This window comes from Pipra filicauda, unplaced genomic scaffold (assembly GCF_003945595.2).
Source record: "Pipra filicauda isolate LSUMZ 115617 unplaced genomic scaffold, ASM394559v2 scaffold264_size1072897_pilon, whole genome shotgun sequence".
Classification (NCBI taxonomy): domain Eukaryota; kingdom Metazoa; phylum Chordata; class Aves; order Passeriformes; family Pipridae; genus Pipra; species Pipra filicauda.
This window is the reverse complement of record NW_024104381.1, coordinates 188,461-204,358: the sequence shown is the minus strand read 5'-3', so window position 1 is coordinate 204,358 and position 15,898 is coordinate 188,461. Positions and strand designations below refer to the sequence as shown.

General features: G+C 56.0%; 1 protein-coding gene across 30 annotated transcripts in view; it reads left to right on the top strand.

Annotated features, from left to right (window-relative positions):
- The window catches only part of NFASC (neurofascin), an 81,726-nt gene that overhangs the window by 28,303 nt on the left and 37,525 nt on the right, over positions 1-15,898 (top strand). For 16 of the 30 annotated variants that reach the window (XR_003545624.2, XM_027746922.2, XM_027746931.2 and 13 more), the window contains exons 3-14: positions 493-510; positions 1,460-1,565; positions 1,675-1,871; positions 3,201-3,323; positions 4,217-4,387; positions 6,929-6,979; positions 11,607-11,718; positions 12,314-12,498; positions 13,431-13,562; positions 14,305-14,448; positions 15,102-15,213; positions 15,315-15,481. Coding sequence is in view for 29 of the 30 variants with exons in the window: in XM_027746922.2 (XP_027602723.1) it covers positions 493-510; positions 1,460-1,565; positions 1,675-1,871; positions 3,201-3,323; positions 4,217-4,387; positions 6,929-6,979; positions 11,607-11,718; positions 12,314-12,498; positions 13,431-13,562; positions 14,305-14,448; positions 15,102-15,213; positions 15,315-15,481 (1,518 nt within the window). In the remaining variant the exon portion in view is untranslated. The remainder of the gene's footprint in view (positions 1-492; positions 511-1,459; positions 1,566-1,674; positions 1,872-3,200; positions 3,324-4,216; positions 4,388-6,928; positions 6,980-11,606; positions 11,719-12,313; positions 12,499-13,430; positions 13,563-14,304; positions 14,449-15,101; positions 15,214-15,314; positions 15,482-15,898) is intronic. The other 14 variants (XM_027746938.2, XM_027746937.2, XM_027746936.2 and 11 more) reach the window with 3 other exon arrangements.

Sequence of the window (15,898 nt, the reverse complement as noted above, 5' to 3'; positions counted from 1 at the left end):
GCTCTCGTTCCTTTGTTTGTCGTCGTTTTTTCTTTTTAAACCACTCACACTCCAGAAAGTCACCCTAAATCCTCTCTGGTGTAGCCAATCTGCCTCAAAAACTGAGCAGGGGACTCAAAACCAGGATTAGAGCACCTGAGCCAAGCTGGGGGCTCAGGATAAGCCACGGGAAAGGGGGAATGTTCTGGACTGCTGGGGGGTCTCCAGCGCTGCAGGAGAGGGGGGTGGGCACCCCAAAGCCCACCCAGGCAGCCTGTGCTGTGTTTCATGGCAAACCCTCCTGCAGAGGAGCTGAGAGCCCCCAGGACCCCTCAGCAGCAGCTTTTCTCCCGTGGGCAGCGAGGGGGAAGCTCAGGACATGCCTGAGCCCTGGAATGGTTTGTGTGGAGTGTTGGAACAACCCGCTGGGTCCGTGGGCATGAGGAGCCCGGGGCTGCTCCCCAACTAACCTCTTGTCTTCTCTCCTCTCTGCTGGCACTTGGGGGATAACAGCAAGTATTCAGAGTGAATGTAAGTGTTCCCTGCCCTCTGTGTGTCCGTGTCCGTGTCCTCTGCGTGAGGGATCTGCACAGAGCAGGGGCTGCCGGGGGCACACCCTGGGTGTGAGGGCATTGCCTGTGGCCAGAACAGGAGCAGCCACTTCTCCTGCCCAGCTGGAGCAGCTCGGGAGGTGTTCCTGGGCTCTGGGCTGCCCCTGGAGCAGGAGCCAGGCTGCCCTCACCATGGGAATGTTGTTTCTGCAGGGGTTTGTTGTGGTTTTTGGCAGCCCCAAGGGCAGGGTGGGCTCCTCTGCCTGGCACCAGCTGGTGTGCCAAGCTCAGTCCCACCTCCTGGCACATTTGGAGCATCACTGGCTCTGGGGGGGATGAGCAAACACCCTCAGACCTTCATCTCTGGGCTGGGATCTTCAACTCCAAGTTCAGGGCCAGAGCCAGATCCTGCAGCAGCTCTGGGGTTGTGTGTCCCTTTTCACAGCCCTGCCCCTCTAAACACCAGTTTAGAGGAGCCCCTCTGGGGCCAACCTGGGGGGTTTAGGGCCTCCTTCTTGCACAGGGAGTCCCTGTAAATGTCTGGGGGTCCCTGGAAGCTGCAGCCCCTCCCTGAGGAGCAGGATGGGCTTCAATGGGATTCAATCCGTGGGAGCAGGAGAAGGTAACTGTGGAATTTCTGAAATCCAAGCCACCAAGTGAGAACCAGGAGGGGTTTTGGTACCTAAAGGGAACCTGAGCAGTGCCACAGTCTGAGAGGGGAGAGCAGCCCACCCCACCCGTGCTTGTGGCGGTTTCCTCAGGGCTGCAAAGCACAAATGGAGGGTGCAGCCTGGGCAAGAGGCTGGGCAAGAGGCTGGGCAAGAGGCTGGGCAAGAGGCTGGGCAAGAGGCTGGCATCCCCTCGGGATGTGCTGGGGGTGGCAGAGGGGTGGGCACAGCCCTGCTCAGGGTGTCCCCTCTGCCCTGCAGTGCCCCAGCCCCCCACCATCACCAAGCAGTCGGTGAAGGATTACATCGTGGACCCCAGGGACAACATCTTCATCGAGTGTGAGGCCAAAGGGAACCCCGTGCCCACGTAAGTGCCCCCCTGGAGCAGCTCCCCTCCAACCTGGCTGTGCCACGGCCACCACCAGCTCTGCCAGCCCAGGTGAGGACCTCCCCCAGGTACCACCCTGTGCTTGCAGCTTCTCCTGGACTCGGAACGGGAAGTTCTTCAACGTGGCCAAGGACCCCAAGGTGTCGATGCGGCGCCGCTCGGGGACCCTCGTCATCGACTTCCACAGCGGGGGCAGGCCCGAGGACTACGAGGGGGAGTACCAGTGCTTCGCCAGGAACGACTATGGCACTGCCCTCTCCAGCAAGATCCACCTCCAGGTGTCCAGTGAGTCACCGGCCAGGAGGGTGGGGGGGGTCTGTGCCGTGGAGGGGGCACGGAGAGCTGGTGTGGCCTCGCCGGGAACACCGGGACAGTTCTGGCCAGGGGAGATGTGAAGCCATCAGAGAGAGTCCAAAGGAGGGCAACAAAGGTGGGGAAGGGCCTTGAGGAGCAGCTGAGGGCACTTGGTGTGTCCAGCTGGAGAAGAGGAGGCTGAGGGGAGAGCTCATGGCAGTTCCAAATTCCTCAGGAAGGGACCAGGGACAGGACCCAGGGAAGGGCTGGAGCTGTGCCAGGGCAGGCTCAGGTTGGATCTCAGGGAAAGGTTCTTCCCCCAGAGGCTGGTTGGGCACTGCCCAGGCTCCCCAGGGCAGTGGGCACAGCCCCGAGGCTGCCAGAGCTCCAGGAGGGTTTGGATGATCCTCTGGGGCACAGGGTGGGACTGTGGGGATGGGTCTGTGCAGGGCTGAGGGTTGGACTGGATGGTCCTTGTGGGTCCCTTCCAACTTGGCATATTCTGGGATTCTGGGATCTCAGCCTCCTCCAGCTCTCACCTGTCTCCAGGTGCATCCAGCAGGTGTGGGGGGGTTATGGCTGTATCCAACAGGGAAACATTTGGCATGGACTCAAGGGCATGGATTTAAGGGCATGGATTTAAGGGTATGGATTCAGGGGTATGGATTCAGGGGTATGGATTTAAGGGTATGGATTCAAGGGTATGGATTTAAGGGTATGGATTCAAGGATATGGATTCAGGGGTATGGATTCAGGGGCATGGATTTAAGGGTATGGATTTAAGGGTATGGACTCAAGGGTATGGATTCAAGGGCATGGATTCAGGGGTATGGATTTAAGGGTATGGATTTAAGGGTATGGACTCAAGGGTATGGATTCAAGGGCATGGATTCAAGGGTATGGATTCAGGGGCATGGATTTAAGGGTATGGATTTCAGGGTATGGATTCAAGGGTATGGATTCAAGGGTATGGATTTAAGGGTATGGATTTCAGGGTATGGATTCAAGGGTATGGATTCAAGGGTATGGATTCAAGGGTATGGATTTAAGGGTATGGATTCAAGGGTATGGATTCAAGGGCTTGGATTTAAGGGCATGGATTTAAGGGCATGGATTTAAGGGTATGGACTTAGGGGTATGGACTCAAGGGTGTGGATTCAAGGGCATGGATTCAAGGGCATGGATTTCAGGGAGTCATGCCCAGGCAGAAATGAAGTTTGCATCGAGGCCACCCCATGGAAAGCAGGCCAGGCCCAGCGGGAAGAGCTCCGTGGATTGTCCCTCCCTCTGTCCCTCACGTGCCCTTGTTTCCCGTGGCAGAGTCTCCCCTGTGGCCCAAGGAGAAGGTGGATGTGATCGAGGTGGATGAAGGGGCCCCTCTGAGCCTGCAGTGCAACCCCCCCCCGGGGCTGCCCCCGCCCGTCATCTTCTGGATGAGCAGCTGTGAGTGGGGAACCCCCTGCCCCCCCCTGCAGGGCTCCCAACAACCCTCTGTAGGGTCCCTGCTGCTGGTTTAAGGCACTTCCTGCTGGTTTAGGCTGGTTTCTGGTAGTTCAGGCCAGCTACTGCTAGTTTAGGGTTGTTATTGCTAGTTTGGGGCAGTTCTGATAGTTTAGGGCAGTTTCTGATAATTTAAGATAGTCTCTGTTAGTCTGGGGTTGTTACAGCCAGTTCAAGGGAGTTTCTGCTGGTTTAAGGTCATTATTGCTAGTTTAGGGTTGTTACTGCTAATTAGGGCTGTTACTGCTAGTTTAGGGCTTTTACTGCTAGTTTAGAGTAGTTTCTGCAAGTTTAGGGTCTTTACTGCTGGTTTAGGGTTATTATTGCTAGCTTAGGGCATTTTTTGCTAGTTTAGGGCAATTGCTGATAGTTTAGGGTAGTTTCTGCTAGTTTGGAACATTTTCTGCTAGTTTAGGGCAGTTTCTGCTAGTTTAGGTTTGTTCCTGCTAGTTTAGGGTCTTCATTGCTAGTTTAGGACATTTTCTGCTAGTGTAGGGCAGTTGCTGCTAGTTTAGGGCAGTTGCTGCTAGTTTAAGGTAGTTTCTGCTAGTTTAGGGTAGTTCCTGTTAGTTTAGGGTAGTTCCTGCTAGTTTAGGTTTGTTCCTGCTAGTTTAGGTTTGTTCCTGCTAGTTTAGGGTCCTTACTGCCTAGTTCAGCTAGTTTTTGTTCCTGCTAGTTTAGGGTCCTTACTGCCAGTTTAGGATAGTTTCTGCTAGTTTAGGGTTGTTCCTGCTAGTTTAGGGTCCTCACCCTGGTTCAGAGCTCAGAGACACCCCCCCTGCCCTGGGGCTGGTCAGGAGCCCCCAGCCCTGCCTCAGTGCCCGCTGTGCCCACAGCCATGGAGCCCATCCAGCAGGACAAGCGAGTGTCCCAGGGGCAGAACGGGGACCTTTACTTCTCCAACGTGATCCTGCAGGACGCCCTGACCGACTACAGCTGCAACGCCCGCTTCCACTTCACCCACACCATCCAGCAGAAGAACCCCTTCACCCTCAAGGTGAAAACCAGTAAGTGTCACGGGGCTGGGGCTCCCCTGGGCCAGGGTTTTCCTTCCAGACACCTTGGAACCTCCCAGGGAGAAGAGTGGCCTCCTTTGTTTATTTAGGACGGCACAGGAAGGGGTTTGGATGAGGGATGATGGTCCTTGGGGGGGCTCCTCTGGTCCCCTCCAGCAGCTTCTTGGTGCAGGTATCCCTAAATCCACGTGTGTGGGCTGAGCTGGGGAGGGTCCAGCACAGGTGGGGTGTTCCCACCATCCGCAGGGAAAGGTGAAATCCTGGGGGATCGCTCCCCCTTTGAAGAGCTGGAAGTGGAGCTGGACGTGGCCTCCCTTTGCTCCAGGTTTGGCTCCAGGGGCTGGTGCTGCCTCGAGGGTGGGGAGCTGAGTGTGTGCCAGCCTTGCCCAGCTCAGGGTGTCCCTGCCCAGCTGCTCTTTGGCTCCTTCCCTCTGGGAATGTGCTGGCAGGGGGCACGGAGCCCTCGGGGGGTGACCCTGGGTGATCCCGGTGTCCCCACGGGAGGAGCATCACCCTGGGGGACACCAGGGGCACACCCAGGGCTCTCTGCAGAGCAGGTCCAGCCTCCAGTGGCTTCTGCTCCACAAAGGAGGTTGGTTGAAGGAAAAGGAGCTCCTGGTGTGCTGTGGGGCCGCTGGCAGAGGGGACTGAGCTGAGGCTGCTGAGTTGCTGCGGGTCCTGCAGAGCACGGGCTCTGTTTTGGGGGGTGGGAGGTGTGTGCAGAGCACCAAAAAAATCAGCAGTCAATATAAACCCATCCTCTCTCGGCCCCAGTCACCAGCCAGGAGCCATCACCCCTTCCCAGTGAGGTCCAGCCGGGAGGCAGAGGGTGCTGGCTGTGTTTTGGGGGGGTAGAGCAGGCTCAAGGAGCTCCTGGCTGCCAGTGGTGGGAGCTTAATTTGGTCTCCCAGCAGCTCAAATCAGCAGGAATTGCTGTTAAAGGGACCTCAGGCAGGGCCTGGGGGGGTTTACACTTCCTTGTGGCAGCTTCTCCTCTGTGCAGAGCTTGAGTGGAGACCCAGCAGCTGAAATCCTCCAGCAGGCTCTGCCAGCAGGGCAGGGGAGCAGGTCGTTAATTCTGAATTTTATTTGCCTGTTTACAGAGCTGGGCAGAGAATCCCAGCGCTCACCTCTTGGGGAAGGACTGAGCCCTGGATTGGTGTGAGCTGGGGAAATCCTGGCAAACCAGGATCTGGGGTGGGTTGAGCCTCCAGGGGCTCCAGCCTGCCAGATTTGTGCAGGTCCAGGAGCGATGTGGGTGAAACCCTGGCAGGTTTTTGTGCCCACAGCCACGAGCTCCCCCTCCTGCTGCACTCAGGGGCCACCACTTCACTCCCTGGATGTGGAGAACTGGGCCCTCTCTCCCAGTTCTCCTCAGGAAACATCTGCTGTGTGATCAGATGCAAATTCCACCCCGGGAGCCCCCCAGAGCTCTCTTTGTGATTTCGAGAACTCAGGCTCTGAGTTCTCACCTGTCACTACAGAAAAAAAGTGGTTTATATTTACATTGTTCAAAGGGGCTGAGCTTGAATTTGTCTCAAGCTCTTTGATCGTCTCAGCCTCAAGCCAGGAGCTCTGGCTCCTTAAAAAAAGGTGCTGGAAAATCATGGCATGGGATTGCCATGGGATGCAAGAAGAGGAGAATGGAAAGGCTGCAGGGAGGGATCCCTCTGTGCATTGTTTGGTGGTGGATCCAGGTCCAGGCAGCTCTTGGGCATCTTCTGGGCTCTCTTAACCCCCTTTTGGGTGCTGATGTGAGCTGGGAAGGGCAGATCCTGCAGCGCTCTCAGGTCAGGATGATGAATCCCCCCACTCCTCTCAGGGTGGTGATTATTCTTCATAGCTGATGGCTCGTGCTGGGTGTCCATAAACAAGAGCAGCATCTTATTGAGGAGCTGGAACACAACCTGCTCTCCTTACCTTGTCATTAAAAGGGATTTTACAGCAGGTTATGCCTTTAGAGCATTATTATTATTATTATTATTATTATTATTATTATTATTATTATTATTATTATTATTTGTTCACCTTTCCCCATCGCCACACCACTGCCCAGCTGTGCCCAACCCCTGGCTGTGCCCAACCCCTGGCTGTGCCCAGCCTCTGCTTTGTGCTGGGGGAAAAGCAGCTGGAAGACGATTTTCTTTGTGGTTAAGAAACCGAGAGGAAAAAAACCACAACATCTCCTTTGTTTGTTTGTTTTTTTTTTTTTAAAAGCAATTTTGTTTCTTTCGGAGCAAAACACTTCTGGGAAATGTTTACCCTGTGATTTTCACACACAGTTTAGTTGCCTTCCCACCTGGCGGGGGAGGAAAAACAACCCCTCCGTGGCCGTGTTTGTCCTGGAGGGCAGCTGTGCTTCTGTCTCCCTGCCCCTGCCTGTCGCTCCTGCCTGTGGGGAGGTTGTTCTGTCCCCTGTCCTGCTGTCCCCCCTCGCCTCGGGGAGGTTGTTCTGTCCCCTGTGCTGCCTCCTGCCCGTCCCCCCCTGGCTTGGTGCCCCCGGAGTCGCTCACAGTGTTTTGTTTATTGCAGAGAAGCCCCATAACGAAACGTCTTTACGAAATCACACTGCCATGTACAGTGGTGAGTCAAGCCCGGCTTGTGGAGCCCCTGGTCTGGTTTAACCTCCCGCCTAACCCCACTGACCCCGCACTAACCGGGCCCTCCCCGGCCCCTCGGGGGGGCTGTGCCCTCAGCTTTGCCAAAAAACTAGGGACACAAAACGAGCTCAAGCCCCCGGGAAGCTTTCACCTTTCCAATGAGCGAGGTTTTTAAGCTAATTAAGAGGATCTGCAGAGCCCCAGCTCGGGAGGTGTCGGGGTTAAGAGGATCTGAGCGAGCCCGGGGTTGCTCCCTCCCGGGGTTGCTCCCTCCGTGTCATGATTTAAAGATCAGACCCAGCGTCCCCCCTTCTGGGTGTCCTCAGAAAGAGCAGCTCCAGGAAGAGCAGCCCCAGGAAGAGCATCTCGTGTATTTGCAGCTAAAACCAGGCAGTGACTGGGAGAGGAAAAACAAAAGGAAAAAAAAAAAAAAGAAAAGAGGAGTATTTGGTTTTCTTGGAATCCGGGAGCTTTGTTTGTGTGCTGAGAGGTTGGACGTGTGCTGGAGGCTTTCCCGAGGCTCCTGCCCGTTTTTTCTGGGCAGGGAATTCCCTCTGGGTCCTGCCTCTGCTGGGAGAAGCTCATCCCAAACTCATCAGTTCTGCCTCCCACACAAAACCATGCAGGGCTCCGGGGCCCCGGGATGGATTGGAATTGTCACATGGATTGGAATTGTCACATGGATTGGAATTGTCACATGGATTGGAATTGATACATGGATTGGAATTGTCACATGGATTGGAATTGTCACATGGATTGGAATTGATACATGGATTGGAATTGATACATGGATTGGAATTGATACATGGATTGGAATTGTCAGGGATGTGATGGGATAATGTGGGAGATGGGGCTGGGTTGGGTGATGCTGAGAGCCCAGGCAGTGCCAGGGATGTGAGCACCCCACCAAAGCCCCCCAGCTCGGGTGCTGCCATAGGGCAGGACTCCCTTTCTGCCCCTCCTGCTGCTTTTGGGGCCGGGGTCGGGTGGCAGCAGGGTGGGCACAACCCCAGGGATGCCCCACACTGGTCCCCACCGTGCCCTGGAGTGTCCCCCCCAGAGCCACAGCTTCCCTTGGGCCTGGCACGACCCAGGGCACTTCTTATTGTGCCACGGGGACTTTTGGGGACAAGGAGGGCTTTTGCCAGCCCAGAGCAGACAGAGCTGGAGTGTGAGAAGAGGGGACTGTGCCAGGCAAGTTCCCTCCCTGCCCAGGGAACGGGGATTTGGCATCAGGAGCAGGAGGTTCCTCAGGGTGCTGGGGAAGGCTCTGAGGCAGAACCAGCCTTGGAAGTGCTGGTGGCAGCAAAGGGGCTGGGAATGGTCTGGAAATGCTGGGAGAAACGGCTGGGAAAAGGGATTGTCAGCAAAATCAGCTTCCATGGGGGCTGCACGAGCTGCATCGTTCCTCGGGGAGAAAGGAATGAGAGGAGAGACCTCTCTCAGGGACAGAGAAATCCAGTGGACAGGGGTGGTCCTGGGCTGAGAAATCCAGTGGACAGGGGTGGTCCTGGGCTGAGAACTCCAGTGGACAGGGGTGGTCCTGGGCTGAGAACTCCAGTGGACAGGGGTGGTCCTGGGCTGAGAAATCCAGTGGACAGGGGTGGTCCTGGGCTGAGAAATCCAGTGGACAGGGGTGGTCCTGGGCTGAGAACTCCAGTGGACAGGGGTGGTCCTGGGCTGAGAAATCCAGTGGACAGGGGTGGTCCTGGGCTGCCTGAGCTCCCACTGCTCGTTGCTGTTCAGGGCAAAGGGATGCCCAAAGAGTTAGTCAGGAAAATGAGATTTTATCTGCACAACCTCCAAGATTTCTGTCCTATTCCTATTTTAGGATAAACTTCCTGCTCTTTGCATTGTCAGGACTATTTGCACTTAACAGCCCCTGGAAAACCTCCTGGCCCCAGTGAATTCCAGCCGCTCCCTCACACCCCTGTGCAGACCTAAGTCCAACCCAGCACTTCATTAATTAATAGTTGATGAGCTGGTGGAATAATTGTTACCCTCAGCCCTCTTCCTTGCTGCTGACCCCGTGGTTCTCCCTGGAATGACCTGCCTGGCTCTGCTGGCCACTGGAACCAGCTGGGGCAAGCGAGGAGTCTTTGGGGTGGGCACAGGGACATCAGGATCCCGAGGATTTGGGGGGTTTGGGGGTCTCGGGGCTCTCAGTGCCTCTGCCTTGGGGTGCTGGGACGGGCACAGCGCTGGAGCCAGCTGGCAAAGGGAACTCCAGAGGCTGGGAGTCTCATTCCTGGGATATTCCTTATCTCAGGGACATGGGATGTGCTGTGTGGATGCTGGGGGGGACAGACATCCCAAACAGCCCCTGGGACATCCCACCCAGCCCTTCTCCCAGCCAGGGCAAATGCAGGGATTTCCCTGCTGCCAAGCTGGATTGTGGGGACAAACTGGCTGCAGTTATCCAGGGAAAAACAAGCTAAAAGGATTAACTGGATATTTTATCAGCAGAAGTTTCTCACTTTTTTTTTTTTTTAAATGGAAACCAAGGCCTGTTTTGGTGTTTTTTCTCTGTCCTTTTTGGCAAACCTGTGGGGTGTTTGGAGCTGGCTGTGCAGCAGGAGAGCAGCTGGGATGTGTCAGGGTGTGCACAGCCCTGGACACCGGAGGGGATGGAGAATTTTTAGATGCCACCAGGTCAGGGCTGTGGGAGGGGGCAGTGGGTGTTTCTGGAACCACCAGTTTGGAAGCAGAGTCTGTTTTGGAGCAGAAGGAAACAGCCAGGGGATTTATTTTTCCGGTTCTGATCCATCCAGAGGGATGAGTGAGACTTTGCTGGATGGCTGAGAGCTTCCAGCTGGAGCTTCCACACGTTCAGAGCCAGAGCAGAACTGGGAGAATTTCTGGCTGCTCCTTCTTAGAAACAGCAAAACATTTCTTAGTGATGCTGTGCTGAGGCAAAAAGTCTCTCAGTTGTGCAACGCTGTTGTTATGTTTGTTAAACAGGTGGGTAGGATACTAATTTATCTCCCTTATTTTTAATTGTCATCATTAATAAATGGCTCACAAAATTTGGCTTGCACTGCTGCTTTAGCTCTGCTAGTTCTGCCCCGGGCTCCTGAGCCAGCAGGGCTGTGGTAGGAGTGAGTCCTGCAGCCTGTTGGCTGACAAAAGCCCACAAAAAAGTATCCCACTGCCCTAATCGGGTGGGAGAAGCTCATGGATGTGGCTGGAGAGGTGGGAGCCGGGATAAACTCCAGCTCCAAGCCCAGCCCCTGGCTCTGCTGTGCCCCCCCAGAGCCCGGGATGGGTTGGGATACCCGGGAATGAGACCTTCTCCAGAGGCAGGGATGCAAAGGGCAGCGTCTGCCTGCCCAGAGAACCAACCCCTGTGGATCCAGCAAAGCTCTCCCTGCCCTGGTAATCCATTAATGGAATAACTGACTAGCCCTCGGGGGTCCCCCTGGATGTCCCACAGTGGGATGTGTGGCTCTGGCTGGTGAGGAGTCCTTTCCAAGGCATGGATTAACTCCTGAGGCTGAGTTTCCCTTCCCTCATGCCAGGCTGGGAACTCCAGCACAGCCCCTGTCCTCTCTCCCCCCTCCTTCTCCCCCTGGCACAGCTCTGGAGGCTGCCCAAAGAAACGTGGGCATCCCCCAAGCCCTCCTGGCACTGGGCACACCCGGCTGCCTCCTGCTCACTAGGCCAAAGAAGCTTTGGGGGTTCAGGAGAGGCTTTGGGCTGCACCCCAAGCTCCTGCTCCTGCCCCGGGGTGGGCTCTGCCCACAGATCCCCCCAGGATTTGTAGTGTCCCTGTGCCAGCCCTGCCCATTCCACCCCCTTTCCTAATCTCATAACTTCCATCTCTGCTACTGCTGCTTTCAAACCCATCTCATCCTGTTTTGTCCTCACTGATCCAGATCTAGGTCAATAATTCCACTTATTAATGGAATTTATTCCATAAATAAATAATTTTCCCCCCTACAAAGAGAGATCTTCACCGTGTGTATCTGTAGAGAGTTGCCTCGTGTCTTCCCCTGATTTTCTCCTATTAAACTTCCCTGTCCAGTCCTGAAATGTGTCATTTTGGTGGCTGAGTTGTTCCTTTCCAAAGGGCCCTGCCCTTCCAGGCCCTTGGTGAGGCTGGAGAAGCTCTTTGGTGCTGCTGGAGCCCCCAGGCAGCGCCGGGATGCTCCATGTTCCCGAAGTCTCTGTGTCCAAGTGTCCCAGCTGCCTGAGTAAACCCCTCCTGTGACCACTTTGTCCTTCATCACGTGTTTGTCCATCAGTATTTCCCAGTCTCATCCCATTTCAGCCCATTTCCTTGTGCCAGAGGCAGGGATGGGCAGGAAAGGTGGGAGCTGCCGGTGCAGGGACCATTCCCGCGGCTCAGCTCCCTCTGCCCACCCTCTGCTGCTCCTCTACCCCCCTGCCCGCCCAGCATCCTCTCTCCACCCCTTCATTTCTTCATTTAAACCCCATTTGGAGCCCTCCTCTCCCCTCCAGGTGCATTTTTGGGGGAGTTCAGCCTCCCAGGTCGGCAGGGGAGGCGAGACGTGTTTCTGGCCCCCGAGGAGACTTTTTTTTTTTTTTAAAAGCCCCGTGTTTTGTTTCTTTTGTTTTTGTTTTCTCTTTCTCTCCCCTGCTGATTCCAGCCCGAGGGATCACGGAAACGACTCCCAGCTTCATGTATCCCTACGGGACCACCAGCAGCCAGATGGTGCTCCGAGGGGTGGATCTCCTGCTGGAGTGCATCGCGTCCGGAGTGTACGTACCCTGGGGGGGGCCAGGGTCATTCCCAGTGGGATGAACCGGGACCAGGGTGCTGAATCACCATGGAAACACCTCTGTCTGGGAAAAAGGGGTCATTCCTCTCTTTTAACAAGGCTCTCATAACCTACTCGATGCACAAAAGCATTTAGGAAACGGAGAGCTGAGGTTTGCAGGTGTCTCTGGATGCTTGTCCAAGGATAATTCCCCACTGGTTTCTCCTTAGATCTGTGGGTCTCCTGGGAGCTCCTCAGCACGCTGTGGGTGAGGACAGCTGTGGTTCTACCCCAGTGCCCTGCTGGTCTGCCCATGGCAGGGGGTTGGAGTGGGATGGTCTCTAAGGACCCTTCTAACCCAGAGCATTCCAGGGTTCTCTGATCCTGCACCCCCCAAGCCATGAGGTGAACCAGGGGATCACCTGGTGGTGCTCAGGGTCCTGCTTTAGGGGGGGTGGTCTGAAGGAGGGTGGCCCAGCAGCTGGCTCAGCCCTTCTCCCTGGCCGTGAGTGCTTCCCAGTGCAGGATCATCAGCCGCTTTCTTGGGAGCCGTTTCCCTGCCTGGCAAAAGCACTGACCTGTTCCCCTCTCCTCAGCCCAGCACCGGACATCATGTGGTACAAGAAAGGAGGGGAGCTCCCCGTGGGCAAAACCAAGCTGGAGAACTTCAACAAGGCCCTTCGCATCTCCAACGTGTCCGAGGAGGACTCCGGGGAGTATTTCTGCCTGGCCTCCAACAAGATGGGCAGCATCCGCCACACGATCTCGGTGAGAGTGAAGGGTACGTCACCTTTACCTTCCCATCTCGGGGACCCCCACGCCAGGAGCTGGGAGGGCACGGGAGGGGGGCTCTGGCTGCTGGGAGGGGCACTGGGGGCTTCCCAGAGGGGCTGGTTCTCTGCTGTGTCCAGCCAGCCTTGTGTCTTCATAGAATCATGGAATGGTTTGGGTTGGAGGGGATGTTAAAGACTGTGCCATGGGCAGGGACACCTTCCTCTAGCCCAGGTTGCTCCAGCCTGGCCTGGGACATTTCCAGGGATGGGGCAGCCACAGCTTCTCTGGGCAACCTGTGCCAGGCCCTCCCCACCCTCCCAGGGAGGAATTTCTCCCTCAGATCCCACCTAAACTGTCCCTCAGTTTGAAGCCACCTTGTCCAAACTGCCCTAAAAGCAGCGTGAGATGAGCTCTCAGCTGAACTTCACTGACATGAAGTGTGGGCTCGTGTGGCCAAAGAGGGGAGGGAGCCTGAGCCCACCAGGGGAAACCCCCTGGAGAGGAGGGAATTTTCCTTGTCCCGCATCTCCAGGGAGCAGCAGAGGGGGAGCTGGCAGGAGGGGGGGCTGCTGCCCGTGGAACTGGGGCCCTGGGGTGTAACTGGGACCCCGGAGTGTAACTGGGGTCCTGGGGTGGAACTGAGACCCTGGGGTGTAACTGGGGCCCTGGGGTGTAACGGGGACCCTGGGGTGTAACTGGGACCCTGGGGTGTAACTGGGGTCCTGGGGTGGAACTGAGACCCTGGGGTGTAACTGGGACCCTGGGGTGTAACTGGGGTGTAACTGGGACCCTGGGGTGTAACTGGGACCCTGGGGTGTAACTGGGGCCCTGGGGTGTAACTGGGGCCCTGGGGTGTAATTGGGACCCTGGGGTGTAACTGGGGCCCTGGGGTGTAACTGGGGCCCTGGGGTGTAACTGGGACCCTGGGGTGTTTTCCAGCTGCCCCGTACTGGCTGGATGAACCCGAAAACCTCATCCTGGCCCCCGGGGAGGACGGGAGGCTGGTGTGCCGAGCCAACGGGAACCCCAAACCCTCCATCCAGTGGCTGGTGAACGGGGAGCCCATCGAAGGTGAGCGGGGGGGGCTGTGCCAACCCCACCACAAACCCAGCCCAGGGTCCTGTGGCTGAGCCAGAGTTGCTGCTGGGGTGCCAGGTACTGCCCGGGCTCCAGCCCCACACACTGGCCCTGCTGCTGGTTTAGGGTTGGTACTGCCAGTTTAGGGCAGTTTCTGCTAGTTTAGAGTCTTTACTGCTAGCTTAGGGTAGCTTCTGCTGGTTTAGGGTCTTCACTGCTAGTTTAGGGTAGTTTCTGTTAGTTTAAGGTCTTCACTGCTATTTTAGGGCAGTTTCTGCTAATTAGGGCTGTTACTACTAGTTTAGGGTAGTTTCTGTTAGTTTAAGGTCTTTACTGCTAGTTTAGGGTTGTTTCTGCTAATTAGGGTCGTTGCTACTAGTTTAGACTAGTTTCTGCTAGTTTAGAGTCTTTACTGCTAGTTTAGGGCAGTTTCTGTTAGTTTAAGGTTTTTACTGCTAGTTTAGGGTTGTTCCTGCTAGTTTAGGGTTGTTTCTGCTAATTAGGGCCACTACTACTAGTTTAGGGTGGTTTTTGCTGATTTACTAAACCTGACTGCTGGTTCAGGGCAGTGCCTGAGGTGAGTCCAAGCTGCACCACGGGCTCACCGTTGGGACTGGGGAGGTCACGAACCACCGCTTGCTTTTCCCTGGGCCGGGCTGAGAGGATGTTTGGTGCTGTTGCCCGGTGAATTCTTGGCTTAAACCAGACTTAGTAGAGTGCTCTTGCTGTGTTGAAGCCTCTGCCCACAACCCGAGCCGGGAGGTGGCCGGGGACACCATCGTGTTCCGGGACACGCAGATCGGCAGCAGCGCCGTGTACCAGTGCAACGCCTCCAACGAGCACGGCTACCTGCTGGCCAACGCCTTCGTCAGCGTGCTGGGTGAGCACAGCCCCCTGCACTCACTTGGCACACAGCCCAAGCCTGCTCTGGCTTGGGAGGGACCTTAAAGACCACCCAGTCCCACCCTGCTGTCGCCGCCCGCTAGCCCAGGGGGCTCCACGTTTATCCAGCCTGGCCTTGGACTCTTCCAGGGATGGGGCAGCCTCTGAGTCTGTGGGCAACCTGTGCCAGGGCCTCCCCACCCTCACAGGGAACAATTTTTTCCTAATATCCAATGTTTATCCAATCTCTCCTATTTAAAACCATTCCCCCTTGTCCTCTCACCATCTGCCCACATTAAAGGTATTCTCCCTCTCTTACAATCCCCCTTTTCCCTGCAGAAGTTCTCCATTTGCTTTCCTCTCTGTCATTAGCTGCTCCACAGAGGTTCCTGACCTCTGCAGCTGGGCTTTGGAGCAGAAATCCATTGCCCTGGACCTGCCAAGTCCCAGGACACGAGCTGAGTCCTGCAGCCAGGCTGGAAGGGAGGGGGAGAGGAGAGGAGAGGGACTGGAGGAAGCTCCGCCGGGTTTTGAAAGCACCAGTGGGAAAAACGAACAAGAGAAACAGGAGGGTGGATGGAAAGGCTGGAAAGGAGCACCAGGACCTGGTTTCTCGTCCCTCTCCATGGCTGTGCTCTGTGCTGTTTGCAGACGTGCCCCCCCGGATCCTGGCCCCCCGCAACCAGCTCATCAGGGTCATCCAGAACAACCGCACCCGGCTCGACTGCCCCTTCTTCGGCTCCCCCATCCCCACCCTGCGATGGTAAGAGCTGCAGCACTGCCCCTGCCAGGCCGAGGGCTGGGGAGGGCAGGGGGGTTTCCTGCTCTTTCTTCCCTTACAACAGCACTTTGTGGTGTTGTGAGGTTTAAGAACGGCCAGGGGAACACGCTGGACGGAGGGAACTACAAGGCCCACGAGAACGGGAGCTTGGAGATGTTCATGGCTCGGAAGGAGGACCAGGGCATCTACACCTGCGTGGCCACCAACATCCTGGGCAAAGCAGAGGCCCAGGTTCGCCTGGAGGTCAAAGGTAGGGACGTGAAGGGCTCTGGGATCTTCTGGAACTTGCAGCAGAAATAACGATTTCGGGTCAGGGAGGTCGGTGGTGGTGCACCCAAGTCTGTCAGCAGGACAGGCACTGTGTGACTCAAAGCTGGAATCTGGAAAATGGTACAAATTCCTTTTTAGTGCTGGAAGAAAACAAGGCTGGGGATGTACTGGAGCTGCAGAAGGGCTGGGTGTGGGTTTTGGGAGATGCCATCAGCAGTGCAAACAGCAAAGCAAAGTGTTCCTCAGGGTTAACCGAGGACAGGAAAACATTTTCTGGATTGTTTCTGCCAGGGCTCTCCCTGTTCAGCAAATGTGACTGCTGACTCAGAAAACTGGGGGTTTTTTAGAGGTTCAGCGTGAATTAATGGCTTGGTGAATTAATTTAGTTGTATCCTAG